This window comes from Strongylocentrotus purpuratus, unplaced genomic scaffold (genome assembly GCF_000002235.5).
Source record: "Strongylocentrotus purpuratus isolate Spur 01 unplaced genomic scaffold, Spur_5.0 spur5_scaffold_11, whole genome shotgun sequence".
Classification (NCBI taxonomy): Eukaryota; Metazoa; Echinodermata; class Echinoidea; order Camarodonta; family Strongylocentrotidae; genus Strongylocentrotus; species Strongylocentrotus purpuratus.
The window spans coordinates 3,142,140-3,158,820 of NW_022145596.1; the positions used below are offsets into that span (position 1 = coordinate 3,142,140).

Sequence of the window (16,681 nt, forward strand, 5' to 3'; positions counted from 1 at the left end):
GTTAAAAAGTGATTATGAAAATAATGATGGTGATGGTAATTAGAATCATAATTCTGATGGCGATGGGGATAATATTGGTATTTAGTTAAAAGTAAAAGTTATGACAACTCCTTGTTTTGCTTGTGGCGATATCAACATCTTGTATGTATCGTTAATACTGTGACATAAAATAGTGTGTACATACTATTGGTAATGCTTCAATTCGTCCTTGTTTTCACGAAGTGACGGTAGTGAGGAAAATCGTCACGCAAAGTGAATGCAATTTTTTTTCACTACCGTCACTTCGTGAAAACAGCGTAATGTTAACAATGAGGCTGAAGGCACAGTGGGATATATTCACCCTTGTTCAAATTTACAAAAAGCTGCAGAAACCTGAATTGAAAAGGCTTCTTTTCAATTTACTCTTTAAAAAAATTGGTAGTAAAAAATGTTGCATAAAAGAATATAGTAAGATGTATGGTATACACTGAGACAATAACGGATCGTTCCCTAACTACACCTAAGGAATACGAGAATAACAAAACAAACAGTAGACTTGCTATGTACCCTGGCACGTCAGTTTATTAATTCAGGTATACATGAAGTCATAACTCGAAAATTATTGAATATACAGTGATTTTGTTACCACGACAAAATATATTAGTTTGCGAATAGTTTCATTGAGTATGATCTTTGGGGGTGGGGGTGGGGGGGGGGGGAGACAGAGACGGTAGGTGAGGGTGTGGAGACTTAAAAAGATATTCATAAATACACGTTCATTATAGCCCTTGGGCCTGATAAAAACCCGATTTAAATCGGTTTCCTGATTTTATTTTATTTTTTCCGATTTTTTTTTCTTTCTTCCAGATTAAAAACATTAAAAAAAAATCTTCCCGATTTTATCCTGATTTTCCCGATTTCCTCCTTATTTTCTCTCTTCTTCCCTATTTTGCCCTAATTTTTTCCCAATTTTCTTACTCGAAAGCGGGGAATGCTGTTAGATGCTATTTTTTCCCCGCGAATCCTCTTCTTTTTCTTTTTTTTTTACTCAAGGGGGGCGTGGTTGAGGGGAAAACAAAAAAAACGATTTTTTTTTTTTTTTTTTTTTTTTTTTTTTTTTTTTTTTTTTAGTGCTCACTATCATCCCTGAGCCTTTCTGCTGTAGTCCAAAATATTTTCATTGCCCTTTCCTCCTCTCATGCTTGTGGCTTTAATTTGTCATGTGATTTAAGTTTATTAGTAGGACGCCATCTAAATCGGCACAACTGGAGGGTGACGAAATTGACGAATTATTTTCACGCGTTACCATCCCGTTACGTGTATAAGAAAGAGAATACAGAAACAAGCACAAACCTACTTTGATATGGGTTTGGTTTAATTTTCTACCCCATTGTTCTTTACTGTCCCATACTATTATGTTAACTATTATTGTATTTTCAACATTGCAGTGTTTATTATATTTGGCCAATGCGCACACTCGATTACAGTCGAGCGTATTAGAAAATCTCTTTTTGTCCTCTCTTTGAAATAACTCCATCCGTATCATTCAGTGGCGTTGAGTGTGCAGTTGAATTTGCTTTCATTTTCTAATTCTCCCTTCCCCTCCCCTCCTTCTGACTTGGTGGACCCAGATCACAAAACAAATCAATCATTTTAAGCAGCACATCTCAGCAGTATGACCCAAACTGCTAGAAAACAGTTTCAATATTTCAAACATTATTTAGTTTCTTTGTTCGAAAATGGCCTAGATCTTTAGCGCTGGACATAAAGGCACATTATCACTTTCTGATATGACACTCTCATGGGTCCTGCTATTAACAAACGTTGGGGTGGCTTATGATAGAGTTTATTTCTGATTACGACCGATCATGCCACATTATGGTCCACATTACTAAGTCCTTCTGAATTCTGATCTAGCTGCCAAAGCATCACCCATAGAATGCAAATAAGAACACACCAACACCGAACAACAAAACCCCGTTCCAGGCCACAATCTTCTTCACTAGAGGATTTTCTTCGATCGATGTCAGTTTTTTGTCCAACTCCATCTTTTCTTTCTCCGACAACGGTGGTTTTTCATCGATAGTTGTGTCGATGTTGCATAAGAAATTCCAAGATTTACCCAGGAAGCTCGTCCTAGCTGCCGCCTCTGTGAGAATAAGAAAATACAGGTGTGATGTCTTTCGTTAAGATCCGTTCAAATTCATTCCTTTGGTTATACTTTATACTAACTGTTGGTTTTCACTTCTTCAAACATGCTGGATACATGTTGCAAAGAAGGTATCCCGTCATCTAGAAAATAAATTCTGCAGCGATAACCTTTCACAACAACATCGGTGTGCGTGCTGCCATTGGTAACTATAAGTACCTTTATCAATGACTAGACGAAGATGACCTATCAATTTTTGAAAAGTTTACCACTTTTCCCGAAATCAGTTATAGAACATACTATTCAAATTATGATATTATCATGCTTTGATTTTAATGTATTAGTGTTGATTTTTGTTTCGGTTTTGAATAATTGGCATTAGAGCTCAAATTAAGGATTTTCCAAAAATGTCCAAAGCGCCACTGCAATGCATCTCCTCATTAATTGTCGGCAACTGAATTAACTTACTTTGAGCTAATTCCTTCATCTTCTCAGCTTTGATGGCTTCGTTCTCTATATCTTTCTTCTCTTCTTCCTCAGACATCGGTTTCCTTGGTAACTGATTACCTTTCGTCCACCACGTGAGACGTATTAACTGTTTGAAGAAGGAAGATGAGAAATCGTAAAAAATGAAACGAAATGCAACAACCATGATAATCATTCGAGACGTAATGTATGTTTAAGACAAGGTAACGGTAGATCAAGGATTTGAATAGTTTAATGGGGGTGGAGGGTAGGGGAGGGAAATCATCGTAGAGGTGCAAAAGGTGATATGAATAATTGCAACAAGTAAAAAACCAAACAAAAAATAGTTGGTTGTGTATCTCCAGCCCCCCCCCCCCCCCTCCACCTCCTCACTCCATCCCCAGTCTATCACTTAAGCTCTCTCTTCAATGGTACCGGGAGATGATGGTGAGATGGTACATACCTTCGAAGATTCTATAGGTTGGGTGATGAGGCTGATTGCTATGGTGAAGAAGAGTGCAGCAGCGTAGAGGAAACAAGCAAAGTGAAGGTAATGAAAGTTCTTTACGATAGCGGGTCGGTCGTCCACTTGTCCGCACCCGGGAACACCAAAGATGACGTCACAAATAGCTCGACTCAATCCAATGATAAAACCACATATCAATCCGTAGAAAGCTCCCTGTTTGTAAACAAATAACAACAACAAAAAAACAAAAATAAGTTTACATGATTAAGGTGAAAACTTTTAATAGTGACGATAATGTGAAATGCAGTCATCTACTTTGTGCTACCTCACAACAATGGCAGGAACTCTTTAGGTATATAGGACTCAATGTCCACAATTATGTGCACCATCTCCACTTCTCAAAGGAGCAAACTATCTGTTTGTGCACTTTTTATGCAAAGATAAATAAAAGTAATCACGAGGCTTTGGGAACCTCCAATATTACTCTATTCATTCACGGAGCAACATACTGCGTCCTTGTAACTCGATAAGTCAGGCCTATTGCAGCTCGGAACTCCAGAAATAATGCGTACATGTGTTAGCGTTTTCTTCGATCTGTTATTTGTTTCAAGCTTACTTACTGGTTCATTGATTCTCTCGGATAGGATGGCGGACGTATAGAGAGCAAACATGGTTGGTGAGAAGTATGATGAGATAGACTGGATATAAACGAAGAGTTCCCCTGAACCAAACGCTTCAATGACTGGGAGCCAAAGTACACTGACCACTACCAGGATTAAGGTACAGAATCTACCAGGATGCAAGAGAAACAACAAATCATTGGTTTAGGCCACTTGTAACACATTGTAGAAATATTAGTCCTCCATTTAGTTTAAATGTCATTTGATGTATTTATCGCTTTACTTGGTGAGGGAAAAAGGCAACCAAAATGAGAATCAGTATGGATATCCTCCAAGTTTTTATATCTTCCGGTAAAAATCCAAACCGGTATTTGGTATGTCTAAAAAGTATTTCGTTTAATAATTTGTTTGTTTGTTTTATATTTAATTAATGAATAGTCAGATGCTTAAAATTCTTTCTTTTTTGTGAAGTGGATTACAAGCAGAGATAAAAACAACGATTTAGACCTGTATATAGTTACTTCTGTTTCCTCTATTTTTGTAACTTCGGGCAGATTCTACACATCTTTTTTATGTGTTATTTATTGTAGATATCACTAAAGTGTACCGGTATGTCGCATAGAAAAAGAAAGTATGTGAAAAAAATTACTTATTTATTTATTAAGTTTTATTTCAGTAGGGTAGTTCCATTCAAGCCAAAGTTTAAATTTTATGGCCTGCTTTCCAAGGAAGCCCTACATATCACATTTAATACAAAATAACACAAATTTAACACAGAACTACGTAATAGTATAATAATTATACAAATAAATGGATACTCTAAACGAATACATTACAAAATTATTTTAAATAACAACAACAATATTCAAATTAACTTACTTTCCAGCAATGACAAGTTCAAGCTCGGTTGATGAAGGTCTGATCTTAAGCCAAATATCAATCACAAACATAGAACTTGCACTGTTAAATATAGAGGTCAATGAACTCATCAGAGCAGCTAACATAGCAGCAAGCATTAGACCCTTTAGACCTAGAGAGAGGGGTAGGAGAGAGGGGGAGTGGATAGGGTGAGAGGGGGAGGAGATAGAATGTGTGCGCGTGTGTGTGCGTGTGTGTATGTGAGAGAGAGAGAGAGAGAGAGGGAGAGAGAGGGGGAGAGATGGGGAGAGGGAGAGAGAGAGAGAGAGAGAGAGCAAAAGAAAGAAAGAAAGGGGAGATAGAATACAGAAAATATCAAACAGAGAAAAATAAAGAGACAAAGTAAAAATAAGAAGGTCACATCTATAAACTGATAGAAAGACTATATACGAAACCTAGATGTTCCCCAAGAAAGCTATGAATTAATGTTATGTTTTTACTTTGCTTAATATGCAGAACTTTGATACATCAGCTCTTTAGAATGAATTATACATAGGCTAACCAGGGAGATCTCCTTGGGCCAACTGTATTGAAATCGAAATAACGCAACTAGCATCACGCCACTTTTGGAGAGAAAAAATCTGATCCATTTTTCGGTCAAAGTACAAATTAATTATCATAATTATGATTCCGTTCTTATTTCTTTAAGCCAGCCCAGTCGGCACCTAGCCATTCTATAACGAGAGATCAAAGTTCATTTAAATTCTTATGAACTCCTTCTGTGCAGTCCATGAGTGATAAAACTGATTGAGAGCACTTGACAGAGAATGAACTGATTTGTTTGATATCAAACCAAAAGAATTCAATTGATGGTTAACAATGGAAAAGAATCTGGTTAATCATTGCTTTATCTCTGCCAATGACATACCCTTAATAAATAATACAGAATTATACAGAAAACGGCCGGGAATCAAGAAAGAGGGCTAAATAAATTGTCTGACATTGTTTTGGGTAAAATTGGCATAAATTCATATTCATGATTTTTTTAAAATTCCTTTGTTATTTTCTTATAATAATAATAATAATAATAATAATGGGTTCTTGTATAGCGCTCATGTCAGTCATATTTGACCCTCCTGGCGCTCCCGATTATTACACTGGCTTTAGCAAGGCTGCCATACGGCGCTCTAGCATCAAAGAATAGATTCCTACCTGGTACCCATTTACTTCTTTAAAAACAATTAGACATAAAGGAGAGTATGTTATGCTGATTATTATTTCTTTGATTACTAAATACGGTGTTATTAATTATTTCAACACCACACAGTCATATCTCATTAAGCCTGATGATTATGCTTAATTAAGAGAAGGAATGTAACTTACCAGCTGGCATGAGATAGACAAGCAGCCGAGGGTAGGCGATGTTTGAGCATCCATTGGGATTACCACATATCTCCTCACACACATCAGGGTCTACACATCCAACCTCATCTATTACCATGGAAATGGAATAATAACAATAACAAGAATAAAGCTAATGAATAATTACATTTACTTCATTGATTTCGTTTGACATGCATATTTGTATGATATGACGTCGATGTAACCGTGTTTTCCTTTTGGTCACACTCGGACCCCACCCACCCCCTCAGTACATGAGTTTAACTGATTTTACATTGCCCCTCTCCGCAGTTAGAAAAAATTTCTTTCATTTCAAATCGTCAAAATATATAATGATAATTGAGTAATAAGAATATACGAGATATGAAATAATAAAAATAATAGAGAAACGTAATTTTAAAGAGTGCCAAACGATTATCAACATTCCTGCCTCATAAAATCCGTACATTAAATATGATTTATAATTATAGATACTGTAGGCCTATTATTGTTTGTAAATTTTGTATCATACCTTACATTATATGTTCTATGTTATTCAGTTATTATATTTGGAAAAAATGCAGAAATAAAATCAAAATAAAAAATAAAAACACCTCTTACACGTTTCAGGTTAACCGAATGTGTTAAATAAAAAAAATAAAAAAAAAACTTAGTGTCTTACCCGGCCAAAGAGCTCGGCTGATCATACCGGGTATGATCATGAGAAAGAAAGGTAAGATTTTACAGAATCCTGCTAAGATACAACCAGCCTTGGCATGAGATAGGTTAGTAGAAGCTAAGGTTCTCTGAACGATCACCTGGTAACAAGACATTCAGAGATGAAACAGGATCAGAAGTTGGCATTTGATGAAGGTTAATGACACCAATATTCTAAACTTCATATTTCGACATGATGTTATGTGACATTCGTTTTCTGATTATTGTTACTATCGAAAAGGCTAATCAAGGGAAAATAATTTTAAAACACATTAATAGAAATAATAATGGTTCCGCATGCTCGAGTAAAAAGTGCAAGATTCAACTGGTCAACAAGGAAAGTTTATCGTAATCGATAAACTTTCCTTGTGTTTTTTTCTCGGATAATCAGCAGGCCATAGCTTCACATTTAAAAAATGAAATTCCCCGTTTTGTTTGCATGTTTGAATGTCATTGTATTCTTGTCCTTCCTAATAAAATCTGATTATGGAATGTTTATATTTCTTTTATTGTTATACCTGGTTTGTGCAGAAGTACCACGCAGAGAGCAGAAAGATACCCATAAGCACTCCAGGCCACGGGAGATCGTTGGGGTTGGATGCACTAGCATCTCTAAAGATATGAAAGGCATCACTAGTAGGGATACCACATGACGTGTTTCCATATTTAGCTGTGGTGTTTGGGATTGCGGTCATGTAGTCGAGTCGAAGGTTATCTAATCCACCGATTTCATTGATGGCTGTAAAAGAGGGAGGGAAAAATAAACCGAAAAAGGATATCCTGTATCTTGTGTGTGATCAACGTCATATATTTTGAAGTTGGCATACCATAACACAAAATGAATTGTGTTCTTGTGCTCCTTTCGAATGCAACCCCCCCCCCCAAAGGGCATCTAAAATAGGAGAAACAATTAAGGGCCATACTTCATTTCCAATAACCCATGTGAACATTATTCTCTCTCTACCTCCCAGTGTTGTTATTAAGCAGTTGCTATGGAGATTTTCATATTTTTTTTTACAGAATCATGGATCTACTCCTTGAACAGACACATACATTTGGCTAGTCTCTTAAATCAACTTTTCTAACATGTCGATTGGGATAATAAAAACAATTATATCCCCACCATTGAAATCACCCTCACTGTAATCTTCTTTGTCGCAATTATTTCCCTTCATCGCACACTTTCTGACATCATTATTTTTCCACACAAGTCATCAACGGTGAACAATATCTAACTTTGCAGCAGGCAAACCCTTCACAAGATTTCTCCAGTGCTACTGTCACTTGAATATTATTCATCCTATCATAGTACTTACCAATACCCATAAGAATAAATGCACCGGTAACCATAACAACCGTTTGGAGCGCATCGGTGACGATGACAGCCTTTAATCCACCTGCTACTGTATAGATAGCGGTCAATGCAAGAAGGACGATGGTTGAGAGATAAATATTCCATCCTAATGCTTCTCTGATGATGATTGAACCTGCATACATCTCAGCCTGTAACAAAGCAAAACCATGAATTATAATATTTTAGGTATTCTAATCTTGGTCACTGAGAACTGTGGTTATAATATGAATAATAGATACACAGATTTTTTTTATTTAGATTTTTCTTCGCATTACTTCCACACATTGATACATTGAAAACACTCCGAGTGGAAACATCAACCTTTCTTTTAGTCAGATGCAGTACAAAGTCCATCAACAAAATTCTACTTTATGAATAAATACAATGAATTATTATTTACCTTTATAATATTTATGTACGAGTAAGTATCACATAATTTCCCTCCAAAAATGATATCAATAAATTCGATTAAATCAGCTGTATATGATATAGGCTATATCATTTTTATATCTAATGAAAATGTTAAAGAAAAAAGTGCCCGATTATCTTTATTTTTCCCATTAGCTATAGAGCCTGTGTCTTACAAAAAATATTATTGAGCTTGTCCTTATAAAGGGTAAAATTCGCCCCTTCTTTTCTTACCGAAAGCGATGCTAAAACAAGTAGGAAGAGATTGATCACTGAGATGCCAACTTGAAGTCGCTCTCCTCCAAATCGTTTCTTTAAATATTCTGGTACCGTGGTGATCTGAGTGAAGAAATAATGCATTCAATTTCAGTAAAAACAAAACATTGAATAAAACAGTTGTTTGATATATGCGTTTAACTTCGTATTTGACAAGATTATTGTAATTCCTGCATTATTTATATTCATGTAACTAATATAAGGTTGTATATAAATCAGAATAAATCAAAATATTGTCACAAACCACGGAATATTTTAGTAATTCATATAAATAGATGCAGAATTACAATAGATTTGATGTATCAGTGGTCTAAATCTGTTTGTCCATCAGTGGGTTATATTGGCTCATATCTCAACAAGATGCTTATTCATCATGATACATTGCGGCCATTGTGGATAACATTTTATTTGCATTTGATAAGCATTATCGCGGATTTCGGATGGATAAACAATTTCCGCTATCTGGATCTACATTAAGCAACATTTAATCCGAATGATACATTTTATTGTACAGTACATTCATTTGTCAATTTACCTAGAGTTATTGTCAATTACCATGCTCGTATAACTGAAAATTAATTTATAGTTTTTCAAAAAACTAATAAATGAAAGTGACTGATTTGAAGTTCGGTTATTTTTTTTGAAATATATTTGACATGCATCTACTTACCCCAGATGAAAAGTAGACAGGTACAAACACAAATCCCAACAGAAGGAGACAAAATATACCCTATAGGAAGATAATAAACATAGAGAAAGAGTGAGGAGGGAGATAAGGAGAGAGAGAGAGAGAGAGAGAGAGAGAAGGAGAGAGAGGGAGAGAGAGAGAGAGAGAGAGAGAGGGGGGGGGGTAAGTGGCAGAATAAATGTTACAATATAATTTGTAGGTTAGTTTGATAAGCTTTGAAATCCATTTCAGTTTTATCGTTTAATTCAGGATTATTAGACCTAATCCCAGTGCTTTAAGTAGAGCATTAATAATTTATGATCAGTAGCCAAGTGACCCCCCCCCCCCATGTGAATGAATGTTCGTAAATGCATCTTTTTCTTAGAGAAAATGAAAATATACAATGATCTGATGATCAGGACTATTTAAAGACAAAATTGTTTAAGGGTCGATAGGATACTTTTAAGAGCCAGAACCCGACAATGTCTTGAAAGGCATACAGAGAGATTTTATTTGAACACAATTTTGAGAAAAGGACGGATTTGATTTGTCCCCTGTAGCATCAATGTTCCACTATCTCTTTATCAAAAATCGATGAGGCAAAATACCCTTTGAACAAACATCTCAAAAGACGTCTTGATCACGGTTGGTTGGGAACATTTCAATCAAGGCTTCTTTAAATACTAGTGAAGAAAGGGTAGACTTACATGAAACTCATATGCTATGACGGCATACCCCGATGCTGCTGCTGAACTAGCCAAACCAATAAATGAACTGCTACCAATGTTACTCACGTACAACGATAAACCAACCTGGATTAAGTAAAAAGCATCATATTTAATTTAAATCAGTTCAATTCATTCAAATTTAATTCAGTTCGTTTCAAGTCAGTTCAATTCAACTCATGTATTTTAATTTGATATTAGCTATTTACTGATTTCTTATAATGCATTATATTATTTGAAACGTCTATCGCTAGTATGCTTACTTTTTATTCAAAGTACAAGCATATATTTGTCGCAGTCCACATTCCCACATATCCATACCATATCCTATGAATTTTTATGCAATTTTAATAATGTACTTTGAACAAAATGTCTTATCATACAGTTTTAGGAAATAGACTCATGCAGAGTTGACAATAATAATGATTACAACACTTCAAACCCGAAGAAAATTCTAATATCATCATCTGTTTCTGATTTTCGATAATAATTAGGCGTTATATCAGCAGCATTGTCTTTAACTAAAACAAAATAATGAGGGAATACAAAAAAGCTTGTCACGATTTTCTGTTTGTCGTATTTTATTTCATTTATTTTAAATCATAACACTAGAGCTCACCAGCCACCATGACATATCTCTCCCTGCTAAAAAGTACCCACTGGTCGTGTTCTTGTTGCCTGAGCGCCATGATACCTGAATATAACAATCAGAAGGAATTACATGTTATATAAATTACCAGAAATTGAAAAGCTATACTCATCGGAGTTATCAATAGACCCGTTAACTAATTTCATGCAAAATTTTTGAACAGAGGTTTCTCTTGAAAACTAAAAAGCTTGATAGAGGAGTGTCCGACATAACAACAACTAGTGTATGCAAAGTGGATTCTATCCATATAATATGCCATCATTTTATAGCGGATGAATAAAATGACTGGTAACCATGGGTTATAGAAAGTAAAACATCCATAAATTGAAATAAAAACAGGTCTATTGTAAAATGACACAAAAGCTGGAAAACTGAATTGAAGTTTTACCTTCTGATCCAGTCTAGCCTCATCTACACATTGAATAGTTTATCATTCATGTATACATAATTAACAGTGCCATGCGTAATTCTCCTTGTACTGGAGATGGTGCACACATTTGCTATGCTTATGAACTTATTACTGGGATAAGAACATCCTGGTCTGTGTGATTAAATTCAAATTATTATTGTCTTCTACTTATATTGACTACTCTATTTCACAGAATATAAAACGCTTACATATCTTAGGGCCGTATTCTATTAATTCATTTTAAGCTGACCCTGTATCTAAGATAAAAACTTTGACAATGGAAGATTTAGACCTCAGACTATCTTCCTTTGTTGAAGGAATCCAATTTTATGTTTAATTTTTTTTTTAATTTTCCCAATGTCTTTGAAATATCTTCCAGATCCAATATCTAATTGTTGGGTTCTTAAACTAAACTCATCGTTTTTAACAGATTTAAAAACTAAGATATCCATAATTTTAACGGGACAGGTTTATAATATTGTATGGTTTTCCATTTTCCTGTATAAAGACGTATTTCCTTAGGGTATAGGTAACGATAATGCAATGGAGGTTTTCACATGGGTCTATATATCTATGATTATATCATGATAACAGTTCAGTAATATATCGTTTCATTAAGGGCCATACGTCAATGAACCCATGTGAACATTATTCTCTCTGTACCTCCCAGTTTTGTTATGAAGCATTTGTTATCGAAGGTTTCAATCTATAGGCCAAGGGCCGCTTGATAGTGCATTGAGTAATCAACAATTGTCTACTTGATATAGAGATGCCGGTCACCATGATACACCCTAGTCTTGTTATTTATCATCTGATAATTAAAAGTCTGTGACTAAACAATTTATTGAGATACCCCCTGAGAAGACTTCTTGTTAATTAAGCTTTAGTGATCTTGTTGAACGCCTAAATCTCGGTCGATCAATATTGACATATACTCTTGGTTCCTACGTATGACCTTTACCCATCGATCTATCTATCTATTTTAAATTTCTAGACACACATTAGAGTAACACTCAGTGCTACGCGATCCTTCTTCCAAATAGAGAATACCAAAATATGCATTCAACGTAATTTTGTTACCAAGCATCTTGGCATGATTATTGCGCAGTCGGGTTGGACCAAAAAAAGGGATTATAATGAAATTAGGTTAGGCATACAACAAGCCTTAATGGTGGGGAAAAAGTAACAAAGTGCAGACCATATTCACACAATGTTGTTTCTTTTCCAAACAAGAAACCAAAATAGGCATTAAAATTATTGTGTTGCTAAGCAACAAAGCATGAATAGCGGAATTGTGTTGAACAAAGAAATTCTTAGGGAAACGAAGAAGCGTAAAGTATTTTAAAAAAAACTATAAAATACATGCAGATTATTTTCACACACGAAGTTGTGCTGAAGAATATGACACCAATGTATACGTAATACACAATGTTTATTCTATAACAAAAGGGCGAGATAAGATATTTATTAACATTTCATTTTCAGTATTTACACTGGAGGGGAGCCTCCTTATGATTGACCGGTCATTGGTAAGCCCTTGAAAAGACCGAGGTAGGCTACAAGTCGTGTATATGTCATGATATAATAAGTGCGGCCTGTTCTTGGTTGTCCATCTGATCACACCAGTGGTGAATCCGTGATTCTTTTGCAGGGAGGGGGGGGGGGGGGGGGGGGGGGGGGGCAGTTGCCTCTACCTCCACCTCCATCCTCGACCCGCCTATCCGAAGCCTTATAGCCAAACATAATTTTGCAAGCTACTGAATTTTGAACTTTATTATCATATTTCCAAGCTGTCAGGGTAAAAGACTGTTATAACAGCAACTCGAAAGATATTGTAAAAAATCAAACAGAGTACATTGAAAATTCATATTTAACGTGTCTTTTGCGATTATAGATTACGAAAAGAAAAGGACTAGAAAGTAAAGAGACGCATAACATTTATCTAAGTGTGTTTTCGTTGCAAAACTACAGTCCTGTTTTGTATACATTATTAATGGCTCTTTTGTCATCAAAACTATTTCAATAACAATACATCAGCAACTTCAATTCTCAAAGATACACAAGATATCAACTCTTTTGCAAATGCTACGACAGAAAAATTCAATTGTCCCAAAGAACATCATGAATAAAATACCAAACGTTGTCTGTCTGCGTTATATTATTTGGTACCCGTATATATAAAACTGTCACGATTTTCTTGATTGTTGTTAATACACAGCAAGACACACATTCATCTAAATAGCTGCAACGGAGTGTTTCTTCTAAAGTATAGCTTTGGGCAAATAAGAAATGGAAACTCATTTCTACAAATTCGCTGACATAATTTATGAATTTGCTCTAGCCTTCTTTTCTGCAAGTTCTGTAACGCTGTCAAATATTTAGACAGTGCCTGGGTGTATATGAATAAATGAAGTTGATAGATTTGTAGATTGGAGTGATGCGAAAACAAGTCACGTAATAAAAGAAAGATCTTTCTGACTTACAAACAATCCGACGGAGAAAACGATGACGAAATGGAGAACAATGATCACGATATCGACTGCTTCTAGGGATGTACTCGGATCCTCAGCCATCGTTGAATTTTGACAAAATGTAACAACAAATAAAATAATAATAACGATCTTAGCGAAGACACATGCAGCTTTCGACAGTACACTCCAGCTAGATCAAATAAAGCATATATTATATACTTCCTCAGCAGGTTTCCAAATCAATTACAGCTATCTGTCGAGATAAGAATGTCTTAATGCTCAGCATAATGGGCGTATCCACGCAAAATCGTTCAATGGTGGGAGAGAGGGGGTCGTGCAATAAACATCGATTCAAAGTCCTTTACGAATGTTAGTTAATCTGTTTTGTTGTGACAAAAACAAGATTGACAGCCAATAATTATGAATAATTTTAGCTTTGATTATGCTATGCTTTTGGGGGAGGGGGGGGGGGGGGGGGCGGGAGAAGCTGGTGTAGTTCCGAATTGTTGATCATATATACGCTATAGATAATTATCTTGGGCGTATGCTATTACGAAGGTCGGAGATTGTGTAAAGTTGTGAGGTGTGCATGATTGGGATAAGTGTGTGCAGAATCATTCAAGATATACTCTTATTGTTAATCCATCCTGATATTAGTTCATTGGATGAAATCATTAACGCATAGGCCTACAACAAAAGCTATATGAATTTATGTGCAAGTGAGGAATGTTGTCAGTGTACAAAAAGATGGATTTAAAATTCGGCTAATAAAGTTATTGTTTTAGATTATGATCTTCAAAGCACATGTAATCATAATTGTACCTTAAACCTGTACTTGCCACTATTTGTTTCTCTTCTTCTTACTTTATGTTTTAATTAAAAAAAAACACAATCATTTCCATTGGAATATATAATATTAAAGTCAGCTGGCTATGCAAATAATGAAGTTCGCTTTCATTCCCGCCTGTATATACCTTGGTGCACTTGAGTTTGTTTTTTGTTTTTTAAATTATATTTATATTTTTATTGGAAAATCAACAGAAATCACAATATTTACAAATAATTTACATAATTAGAAACAAATTTACTAAACAGAATAAAAAGCAATTTTTTTTCTTCAAAAACCCCAAGAAAATTGAAAATGTTATCAAATAAATATTGTTCAAGAACAAAGCCCTTTGTTGTACCCAATATTCATATTCTTGTTATCATGTAAATCAGTCTGTCTGTTATGTCACTCTTGTAATGCTAAACGAAATGTAAAATATACGGTCACCTCTATACACTCTCTTTCTCAATAGTATACAGGCGCGTACACAGGGGGGGGGGGGGGGTTTGGGGGGTTAAACCCCTCCCCCTTTGGGAATTTTTCTCTGTGTGTAATCCCCCCTCAACCCCCCCCAACCCCCCCTTTTTTATTTTTTTTTATTTAAAAAAAAAAAAAAATATTCCCATGGCTGACCTAAAAAAGCTGACCTTACCCCCCCCCCCCCCCCCAACGGAGCAAAATGTCAATTTTTCAAATTTCGAGACCCCCCCCCCCCGGCTTATTCAGCGGCTGGCTGAGTCGTTGCGAAATGTTAACCCCCCCCCCCCCCCCCCTTGAAAAAATCCTGCGTACGCGCCTGATAGTATATAACACTGTAATAATCTCGCTCATTTTCTCTTTACAGCATGTTCATATCTTTACTATCAACTTGAACAAATTTTTAATTTATATCATGTAATGTCTGATTTCACATGTATTTATTGTATTGTAATGTTTTTATCAATTTGTAAAAAATCACACAATTCAGCCTTCGGGCTGCGAGATGAGTTTTAATAAAACAAACCATTTAATAAAGAAATAAAATAAATCAAATAGTATTGAGAACTGGAACAGAGTTTTGAGATCAAAAGCAAAGTAAATATACATGAGCAGTCGTACAACGTCTATTTTGATAACCTATCGTTGCTGTGTAAGCGTTATAGATATAATAGAGGTAGCAGGACAGGAATCGTTTTCTTGACAAAACATCTACTACTGCGTAATTACAAATGGGTAGGTTTTTTTTTCTGAGCTTACTGAGTGTACAGACTACAGTTCTTATTTATTCATGTTTCTCACTTAAAAGTTAGGAACATTTCTATAAATAAAAGTAATGGTAAAGGCAGGTTAATATTTATACAAGCAATGATTGGATCACGGATACATTGCTGTCTGGGCCAGCTGAGTTGTTGGTGCCCTTGACTTGACTGAATTTCAATTCTAAATCTAAAAAGAAATATTTCTGAGTGAACTGGGACCCCCTCCCGTCCTGTAGACATTATGGGCGTATACATTCGTTGTCTCATCCATCAATTTCCTTCCCTTTTTAAAAAATTGTAATTATAACAAGTTGAGGGGGGGGGTCAAATATTCCACGCGTTACGGTTGCAGGAATACCCCCTCTTACATCCACCCTGCTGCGTTTCGGCCTATCATCCTGTTATGCATTATAACAAATTTTACTAGCCTATAATAGGCGTAATCTCCCCCACCATCCCCGGGGATGTTTTGCAAAGAATTAAACTTGACAAGTTGTGCGATTTTTAAATTATCACCAACTCCAATAACAAAATCCCGGATCCACATTAAAGGTTATATGGCATTCAGAAATGTTGTAAATTATTTATTTCATATTCCATTTTTGTCAACAGCTGTTTCTGCATGCATAATTCCATTAGAAGATTCAGAGGGGGGCCACGGGCATGACGGATCCCGTTTAAAAAAGAAGATATTTCTTCTTTCTTTTCTTATGCTTTTCATTTTTTTTTAACTTCTTCTATTTCTCCTCTCGGATTCTTCTTCCACTTCTTAATCTTGAACTGGATAACTAATTACATATCATATATGGTCAAACTGATCTATTTGCCTAAAACGAATGTCCTCACTATTATCAACCATAATCCTTCAATGCTGATTTACAAATCACTATTCAAACAAATCCGTTCAATATGCGATAAGTCAGTGTTCACAGCCATTCCAGCTTGACTCGCGTGACATTAAAAACAAATCGGGAAATCTTTTGACAAATCTACATCAAGTACATATATCTTGGTTAATACT

At 35.4% G+C, this 16,681-nt stretch overlaps 1 protein-coding gene across 1 annotated transcript; it reads right to left on the reverse strand.

Annotated features, from left to right (window-relative positions):
* Window positions 1-1,110: 1,110 nt before the first annotated feature.
* On the reverse strand, window positions 1,111-13,782 carry LOC586385 (sodium/glucose cotransporter 4). The gene is made up of 14 exons (XM_786169.4): window positions 13,606-13,782; window positions 10,684-10,758; window positions 10,047-10,151; window positions 9,343-9,402; window positions 8,631-8,735; window positions 7,951-8,137; window positions 7,153-7,373; window positions 6,600-6,735; window positions 5,921-6,028; window positions 4,559-4,709; window positions 3,680-3,848; window positions 3,057-3,272; window positions 2,597-2,723; window positions 1,111-2,128 (listed from the first exon to the last, which is right to left on the reverse strand). Exons 1-14 carry the CDS (start codon window positions 13,693-13,695, stop codon window positions 1,908-1,910), a joined length of 1,971 nt encoding a protein of 656 aa, XP_791262.2. The 5' UTR covers window positions 13,696-13,782; the 3' UTR covers window positions 1,111-1,907.
* Window positions 13,783-16,681: the final 2,899 nt, after the last annotated feature.

What these genes read in the sequence shown, in the direction of transcription:
- LOC586385 (XM_786169.4), bottom strand. Translation starts at nt 13,695, where the DNA reads ATGGCTGAGGATCCGAGTACATCCCTAGAAGCAGTCGATATCGTGATC. An exon ending in GAACTTGTCATTGCTGGAAA is followed by an intron (nt 3,849 to 4,558) that starts GTAAGTTAATTT and finishes GCATCCTGGTAG; the next exon opens with ATTCTGTACCTTAATCCTGG. An exon ending in CCGAGAGAATCAATGAACCA is followed by an intron (nt 3,273 to 3,679) that starts GTAAGTAAGCTT and finishes GTTTACAAACAG; the next exon opens with GGAGCTTTCTACGGATTGAT.